Source organism: Lolium perenne, chromosome 1 (assembly GCF_019359855.2).
Source record: "Lolium perenne isolate Kyuss_39 chromosome 1, Kyuss_2.0, whole genome shotgun sequence".
Lineage (NCBI taxonomy): Eukaryota > Viridiplantae > Streptophyta > Magnoliopsida > Poales > Poaceae > Lolium > Lolium perenne.
In genome coordinates, this window is record NC_067244.2 from 193,280,217 (window position 1) to 193,289,703 (window position 9,487).

General features: G+C 45.8%; 1 protein-coding gene across 1 annotated transcript; it reads right to left on the reverse strand.

The window, feature by feature from the left end:
* Positions 1–6,015: 6,015 nt before the first annotated feature.
* On the reverse strand, positions 6,016–6,703 carry LOC127317163 (histone H2B.1-like). The gene has a single exon (XM_051347688.2). The coding sequence runs from the start codon at positions 6,628–6,630 to the stop codon at positions 6,172–6,174; it is 459 nt and encodes a 152-aa protein (XP_051203648.1). The 5' UTR covers positions 6,631–6,703; the 3' UTR covers positions 6,016–6,171.
* Positions 6,704–9,487: the final 2,784 nt, after the last annotated feature.

Genomic DNA, 9,487 nt, shown 5'->3' on the forward strand with positions numbered 1-9,487 from the left:
AATGCATGCAACATAGTAACAAGGAAAATGTAGAGTATTTCTTCATTCATCAGTAGCATTATTATAGCATACAATTGTATCGGAGTGACGCTAAATCCTATGTGTCCGTTCCATAAAAAAGCAAACTTACGACAGCCAAAATTCAGTCTGTAGTCGCTCTGTATGTAGTTGATAGTCTATACACCAGCTTTGCCGTTCAGCGAATAAGTCACCTCCACACAGCACAAAGTCTTGTCAGTCTTGCAACAGATTTTTCCTAACAATGGAAGCAGTTCTCTCTGCAATTATGGGTGAACTAAAAAATCGGTCCATAACTTTCTTGGTCGACAAATACTGGAACCGGCCGGCGGCGCTGGACATGGAAGAGAAGCTACAGACCCTGCAGCGGCTGCTGCTTCGGGTTCGTATCATCATCGAGGAGGCAGAGGGGAGGCATATTGCAAACCAAGCGATGATATATCAGCTAAGCATACTGAGGAAAGAGATGTATAGAGGTTATTATATCCTAGACAGCTTCAGAAGCCAAGGCCATGGAAAGGACATGACAGAAGACGTTGCGGTGAGTCACACATTCTCCCTGTCTAAATTCAATCCTGCCAAGCGTCTCTTTCTCTCCTTTGGTGATACAAATGTTGAGAAAGAAGTGGAGCGAGTGCTTAACAACTTGAACATCATCATTGTTGATGTGAGTGAGTTCGTCACATTTCTCAAGAACTATCCTCCGTTGTACCGGCAACCTTACAGTATACACCTGTTCCTAGACAGGTGCATGTTTGGTCGCCAAATGGAGTTTGCGAGGATCATGAATTTCTTGATGCAAACAGAACCTCCGGGTAGAGAAAGTGTACAGGTCCTGCCAATTGTTGGTCCAATACATGTGGGGAAGAGCACCCTAGTTTCGCATGTCTGCAGCCATGAAAGAGTGCGCAGTCTCTTCTCTCAAATTGTGTTGGTCGGTGAAGACAATCTTGCAAACCAAAGCCTGAATTTCAAGGGCGATGTCCATGTGAGCAAGCATAGAGAAAGTGTATCAAGTGAAAAGGCAGCAATGCTAATTATCATCGAACGGTCAGAGGATAATGATGAGGCTACATGGAGAAACTTATATTTAGCTTATCACTGGTGGAAAAAGGGTCTTTGGTCGCGGTTGGCAACTGCCATTAGTCGCGGTTGCGCAACCGCGACCAAAGTAGCGCGACTAAAGGCCCCCCCCCCCTTTAGTCGCGGTTCCTTACGAACCGCGACTAAAGGCCCGTCCACGTGGGCCGCGAGGCGGCGCCGGGCGGAGGACCTTTAGTCGCGGTTCTTCTGGCCAACCGCGACTAAAGGCCTCCGCAGGGTTTAGGGTTTAGCCCCCCCCTCCCCCTAAATCTGGTTTCTTTTTAATTTGTATTGTTTTATTTCTTTTGGGTTTTAATTTTGAAGGAGTTTCACATATTCTACGGTACTACATACATGCATATGAATGTACAATTTCAAACAAATTTGAAATTAGAACCAAAAAGAATTCAAGAGGAATATACAATATATATTCAATATCGGATGACCATATACAATATATATTCAATATCGGATGACCATATACAATTTTGAACAAGTTTCCATCCATAATTTAGTGCATATGAAGTTCTACGTCATCGTAATGGTGTTCTCCTCTAGGATCGATGACTTCCCTCGCCAACCATCCAGCTAGTTCCTCTTGAAGTGGTCGGAAGCGAGCTTCTGGACTAAGCGTCTTCCGGAGGTTATTCCTCATGATGTTGTTCTCACACTTCTGGTCCCGCTCATTGCAGTATCTCCGGATCCTCTCACAAACATAGTATCCACATAGATTGGTCCCCGGTGGCTGAATATCCCCAGTCGTCCGCACTGCCATTTTAAATTGTAGCTCTTTTTTGAATTCACCGACCTTTTTATCTACGAACCGTCTCCAAACCCTACGAGGCAAAGAAAATTAAATGAACAAGAGAGTTATTAATTAGTTACTTGATATTAGGAAATGATGAACGAAATAGGCCGATCGATATAGAGCGCAAATGAATGAAAATAATTACTTTTGCATCATTTTTCTCATGTCGGCCCAAAGCGTCGGATCCATATTCAGAGAGTCGTGGACGAGAACTGTGGAGGTGTGAAATTGAATTACCATAAGAATCCAGTGGAACCTACGGACACGATACATGCACAGTCATGCATAACTCATCGATTAGTCACATACCATGCATGGAGTAAACAAAAGAGAATGTGCTCAAGACAGAAACACTCACCCAAAATGGTAAGGAAATAGAATATCACTTTTGAGTTCCTGTTTTCTAAAAAACCGCCACATGCACAATATATAATATAAAATATATAATTAACCATCATGCATTTGTTAAACTAACTAGCTACAAACAATATAAATTAAACAATGAACTACACACACATGCATATTTTATCAACGACACATCAAAGGTTCAAGTTGCTAACCGCGATCGAGGAGGAAAAAATAAATGAGAAAGCTCAAGTGTGGCTCCAACACTTCATATCATGTTTGTTTCATGCTCTTGGGGCATTTCATCAAACACCTTATGTGCATAAGAGGAACCAAAAGCAAACCTAACACCCACTTGTGAAGTTTGTGAAGAGAATGGCTCCAAATGGCTAAGTGTTGGCTGCTGGATGGGTATATATAGGGGAGGGGCTTTAGTCCCGGTTGGCCTGGCCAACCGCGACTAAAGGCCTTCGGGCACCTTTAGTCGCGGTTGGCCTGGTCAACCGCGACTAAAGCCCCCCACGTGCACCGGCTGGCCACCGAGCGCCCTGGGCCCAGGCCTTTGGTCGCGGTTCGCCTCCCGAACCGCGACTAAAGGTCCCATTAGTCGCGGTTCCTATAGCTTCGCGACTTATGGGGCTCACCGGAAGCCTGTTTTTCTACTAGTGTATGCTGATCACATCTCAACAGGGAGCAAGATAATAATCACAAGTCGATCTAGCAAAATAGTAGAATTTGGTACAACACAACCTCTTGTCTTGAGCTATCTGAACCCAGAAGCGTTTTGGTATTTCTTCAAGGTGCTTACATTTGGAAGTGCGGATCCTGAGTTACAACCTGAATTGGTTCCAATTGCCATGAAGCTCTGCATGGGGATGAATCAATGTTTCATAGCTGCAAACATGATTGGTGGCTTACTACAGTCTAACCTCAATGCTCAATTTTGGCGCAGAGCAGTTAAATTTGCAGGACTACATGTGCAAGCAAATACCTCCAGGTTTGGTGAGAGCCCGAATGCTCTTTTGCGGAGAAATAGACCTGTATACCTTCAGAGGGTGACCAGCAACGATTATTGTGTCATCCTTGACAATTATGAAACAAATTTTGATGACAAGGAAGTACCCAAGATAACATTCCTGGATGTCTTATATGGAAGTGTTGAATGTCTAGGGAGAACTGAGGTCCTGGCATGGAGATCTCGCATACCACCATACAGGAACCACATTTGTAGCTGTGAGATCCAAAAGCCACAGAGCATGGCAATTCCTCGGACAGATCCAGAAACTACTGTAACACCTCCACATTTGCTGTAGTACCGGTGTCTCTTCTCTTTTCGACAAGTGCTCAACTGCACCTCCTTGCTACTATACCAAATAAAGTTCCAACATTTTCTTCAAAAGAGACAGTATGTGTGTCCTTTTTATTTCAGTTATCATTAATGCCTTGTTCGGCCTAGCCATAGCATAGCAAAAACAAGAGCTCTGACAAAGAAAATGAAGTGGACGAATGAATCAAATTTTCGAAGCCAAGGGCAGAAGATCCACCATTCATTTCAACACCAGGGTGCTCAACACGCAACATTCAGAAGGCACTTCAAGAAATCGTTGTTTGATTTTCTTATCACAAGCGGGACCCAACTTAGTGCCTTCAGTTGGAGTATTTATCAGGTATGGTAGCCGCCGACTACGATGACATTATCCTACTCTTCTCTTGATTGCGAACATGCATTTAATAATTAATTGCCTACGCATTACGTGGATTGTCAGTAACCAGAACTCAACAACAAAATAACAGTAAATGATGGCATATGCCCGATCCTGGAATGTTTAAGAGAACCCAACACTGGCTCCCGCAGTTTTCTTACTCACACAAAGATATAAACTGAATGTTTTTATGCCACTTTCAAAGATATAACTGTGCCTCAAGCAAACTTCCCCACAAAATTAATAGATGGAAAATGTGAACCCGGTCAAAAATGATTGAGAACAGCTTAGTACAATTAGTTTTAGAAGTCAATTTAGTTTCCACGCTATCTCTATGAATCTGAACAAAAGGTATAAGTTACAAAAGTTAGAAAGATTATATGGTGTAGCATCGAAACAGTTTACATTTTGAGGAGAGAGCAGCATCGAAACACTGTAAGAAAATGCTGAATATATCATCCTGAAATATGAACCGACATATGCTAGCACTATGCTTCCCTGCAAAATATATATTGCCTACATTATGCATGATTACTCGACACATAATGTGCGCAATCACATTAAGACTATACATGAACAAAATATAGCAGATTAATGTGTTAGGTCTAAATAAGTTTTGAAGGACATAGAGAGAGTAGAGGAGCAGAAAAAATTAAATCTCTGGTATAATTGACATGATGTATCCAAGGAAAAAGGCAATTCTATGGGCAGCAATATGATCCAAATATCAAAATGCAAAGGAATAAAATAAAATATCCATATAATGTTAGATCCGACCGCTAATGAAGGTAAACTAAAGCATTATATGCATCCAAGATTCCATGTTTCAACAATTTCATGTAGTTAATAATTGGCGCTATGCTGTTTCTCTTGTCCATTTCCCTCTGAAGGCAAACAGATGTCGAAGAACAAGTTACGGACATTGAAGGCTAGGGCTATTTTAGTGACTAGCCCAACAGAAGTGCTACTCAGTTTTTGCTGCTAGACAGAAATTTTAGCACCCAATATTTTTTTTATGGCCAAATAATGAAGCATGTTCACTGGAGGGCAGGGTTGTTCGGTTTAGTAACTTGAAAAGGACAAATGAAGCACTCTGCTCATGCAGTTCAACAATATTTTAATTGCAGTATCTACAGAACAGAGTGAGTTCCAGAAGCCATAGGTGTTAATCCCATCACCAGCACCATCTTTATGTGTAGCCTATTTTGCAGCCCGACAAAGCAGTGAGAAGACCACACTGAAGCGTTATACTCATTCAACTTCAAACACTGTTTGTAGTTAATATTGGCGATATGCGTATTGTTTATTTTGCATCTGAAGGGAACAGATGTGAAAGAAGTTTGACACTTAAGCCTAGTGCTATTATTACAATCAGCAAAAGAATAGTATTATTTGATTTTTTCTGTCAGAAAGAAAAAATAGCAGAATATAAACATTTATTCTAAAAATTATGCATGTGCATTACAGATTTGGAAGGCAGTGTTGTTCAGGAAAATACCTTAATGAAATACTCACCAGCCATTCATGAAGTTCTATCTCTGAATTGCTGCAGTGCCTACAGAGTAGAAAGTTCCAGAAGCTATAGATGTTCAGTGTCAAGGCCACGCCACAAATTTTGAAGGCAATGCTCAATATATGGAAAACGAAACTGGTTTCTGCAGCTGAGAAAGAATGCAGTCAATAGTCACAGATTACTAAGCCAAGCAATTGGAAGCCTGACATCTTTCCAAGTCCCCAAAAGCAAAATCATATGCTACCAAAAACATCAATTAGCAGGGCATATCAGAGATCAACCAAATAGTTTGACATAGAAAATCATAGAGTAGTAAGTTATTCAGGGCCAATGTTTCGCAAAAGAAATAACATCATCAATATTTCAGATCAGCCAAATGTCAACTAACATCAACAAATTTTCATTCAACAGTTACTGTTGATGATTATTAATAGATCGGTGGATTTCTCGCAAAAAAAAAACAGTTACAGTTACTGTGATATAACAGATATCACTTAGATAGTAAGACATTGCAGCGCAGGAGTAAATAAATCAGGATCCAAGGCTTCCCAAAAGAAACACCGCATCGTTACTATTTCACCAGCCACATGAAAATACTAACAACATCACCAGCTTCCATTCATCAATACGACTACTTCTAGATACATAGAGCTAACTACCACGAGGCACTGCAGTTGCTACGGACCGCAAAGAAAGCAGATCTAAGATGAGGTGAACTTGGTGACAGCCTTGGTGCCCTCAGAGACGGCGTGCTTGGCGAGCTCGCCGGGGAGGACGAGGCGGACGGAGGTCTGGATCTCCCTGGAGGTGATGGTGGGCTTCTTGTTGTAGCGGGCGAGCTTGGCAGCCTCGCCGGCAAGTTTCTCGAAGATGTCGTTGATGAAGGAGTTCATGATGGACATGGCCTTGGAGGAGATGCCGATGTCGGGGTGAACCTGCTTGAGCACCTTGAAGATGTAGATCTTGTAGGTCTCGACGCTCTTCTTGCCCTTCTTGCGGCCCCTCTTCTCGCCGCCCTCCTTGGCGGCGGTCTTGCCCGCCGGGAGGCTCTTCCCGGCCTTGGGCTTCTTCGCAGCAGGCGCCTTCGCCGCTGGCTCCGCCGCCGGCTCCTCCTCGACGGGCTTCTTGGCCGCCGGCTTCTTCTCGGCCTTGGGCGCCATCGCTGCTTCGAGGTCGGGAGGGGAAAGTGGGGATTTCGCTGGTGGCTTGTGCGTACTGGAAGGTGGGATGCGATGTGGGGAGAAGAGGACGAGGGTGCTGTTTTTATAGAAAGGGAGAGGTGGGCTCTGATTGGTGGAACGCCCGGTGTCACGGATCGCCGAGATGGAGAGACAGGATGCGCCCGTCGCTTCTGGTGTGGACGGCCGAGATGTGTTTAGGCGCGGATCGCTGCCGTTGCGCGAAAAGCTGGGCGGGAACGGGAAGGCGGCTTGGTTTCGGAGCGCGGGACGGCGAGAATGGTTTTCGATTTCACGGTTCTACTTGGGCTACTGGCGGAATCGAAGGACCACTAGCCGGCATCGTACATCTACATCTACACTACTTAAAAAGGAGGAAACATCAAACCCCGTTTGGTCGTCCTCGTTGTACTCCCGCTCCGCACGCGCCTACCTGGGCCACACCAATATGGGCCACCCTCCACCGCACGAGCATCACCGCCCACATACATCTTTGGGAACGCTTCCTGCCTCCTCCGCGACGCGACGCCTGCATCCTCCGCGACGCGCCGCCGTCGACGCCCCGGAGCGCGTCGTCCTCGAGTGGATCGATGGATGCCGCGGTGTCTCCTCCTGCCGATTCGTCCTCTGTGGGTTCCGCATCATCAGCGCGTCCTCACACCCCTGGCGTATCCTCCTCGAGCGCGTCCTCACACCGGCCGCCGGATCCCGCCAACACCGCCTCCCCCTCGTCTGTCCCTCCCCTCCACCTCACGTCTTCGCCGCCCTTCCAGATCGAGTGCAAGAGAAGACTGGGATGGCATCATCCCGTCCCTAGACTCCTCGCTGTCCCTTTCCGTCCTCCGCCTCTCCCCCTCGCTCCGGTGGGAACAGGCGCGGGAGCCACTACACCAGGGAATCGATGGCAACCGCACCTGCCGTATCGGGCCCGGGATGGCCTTCGCCAACGCCGTGAGGGTGTGCTCCCACGAGGACATCGTCATCTGCATCGTGCCCTGCGCCGCCGGCAGGACGCGGATCGCGGAGTGGGCCAAGGGGTCGGAGCTGTACACATGAATGGAGGCATGGCGGCTTGGATATCTAGGAGGATAGGGGTTGATGCGGGAATCCATCTCCGGCATCGGGAGACCTGGCCCGACGTGCGGCGGCGGTGGGGATCTTCCTGGTCGAGTAGGCCACCACGGCGGCGGTCGAGGACAGCGTGGCAGGTCTGGACCTGGTCTTACAAGCCCTCGGGATTGAGTGTGCGGCGTGCTACGTCCTCGGTACCTTCTCTGTCCTCTCACCGGCTGGATTTTGCACCTGCAGATATGAAAGTACATGTTCCGGTAAGGAGCAAGAGCTTCAAGAAGAGCAAGGGCCTTCATACAGCCTCTCCCTACTAAGAGCATCTCCACTCGTCTCCCCACAGAGCCCCCCACGGCCACTTTTTTTCATCCGGACGGCGAAAAACGGCCCAGTCAGGCCCCCGGTTCCTCGTTTTGGTCCGGATTTGAGCCTATTTTCGTCCGGACTCCCCATGCCATCCTCGGTTTCCCGGGGGTCTCCCGGGGACTCCGGATGAAGCTAAACCAACCGCCCACGCCCACGTGTCTCCTCTTTCGTCCGGATTCCCCGAGCCATCCTCTTTTTCCCCGAGAAACGCCGCTTGGGGAGCACACGACTGGGAAACTACTCCTCCCCACGCCAAATCTTCCTCCAATCCGGACGAAAATTTCGCCGGATTTGGGCGTGGGGAGCGCCAACGAGTGGGGATGCTCTAATGCTCATTGCGCATGTTCAGTTCCAGGTAATTGGTATTTTGTACTTATGTTCTTCCTGCTGATTGGTACATATCGATCTTATACAATGTGCTTGATTGTTTTCTTAAACAGGGGAAAGAACCATAGTTACTAATGTGAATTGTTGAATGCAGCACAACAGGTTCAATCGACGTAAGTTACTCATCACAAGCATAATCGGTCAATCAATCAGTTAGCTAGCTAGCCAGTCAACTTTGTACACCACAGGTTCATTTGTATATAGTCAGCTTTTTACAGCGCAGTTTCATTCGCAGATAGCTTTGTACATCACATGTTATTAAATTGCTGATTTTATATTTTTCGATGAACTAAGGTTTCACTGCATGTTATTCTCCAATAGTCTGGTTTACCTAAAAGTGTAAGGGATGTTTCGTTGGAAAAAAGGTAAAAATCACCGACGATGGAAAGCTTCAAGGTAACTCTACTCTGAAAGCTTCCAAGTACGTTGATATTTGTTCCTTCATAAGTAGATATTCCAAGTATGATACTCAATTTTCATGCTCGTTTGTTCCTCTAATTTTGCTCGACTGTCAACCTGGCTAGCATATGCCTTCATACAAAGTTCAGCACCAAATACATTAGATGGGATATTAATTAAATTCAAGCTAATCTCTATTTTCTGTAATATAGTTGGAGACAAATCATATTATAGTACTCTTCTCAAAAGTCAGATCTTATAGAAAGTTCCCAGAAAATCTACATATACTACATAATTATTTAGATAGTTCCGGTGAATTTGGCAGAACAACATTACGGCGAAGCAGACATAACAGAGAAACATTGGTAGACATAGGGCGAGACGGCGGGGTTCCGGCGAGTCGGTTGCACGGCGGCGGACTCATGGCGAGATGAAGTTGGTCATAATGCATGATTTATAGGTGACTGATCAAGTCCTTGCAGGTTTTCCCTGTGATTTTGAGTTTTTGACCCATATTTGCATGTTAGTTCTATTGGAGACGTCATGAGTATGCGTAAGGCTGGGGCGTTGCTGATGAGTGGGCATTTTCCTTGCATAAAATTAGTATGCTTCACATCTT

Bases quoted from the DNA above. Each gene is read 5' to 3' on its own strand.
- LOC127317163 (XM_051347688.2), bottom strand. From the start codon at position 6,630: ATGGCGCCCAAGGCCGAGAAGAAGCCGGCGGCCAAGAAGCCCGTCGAG.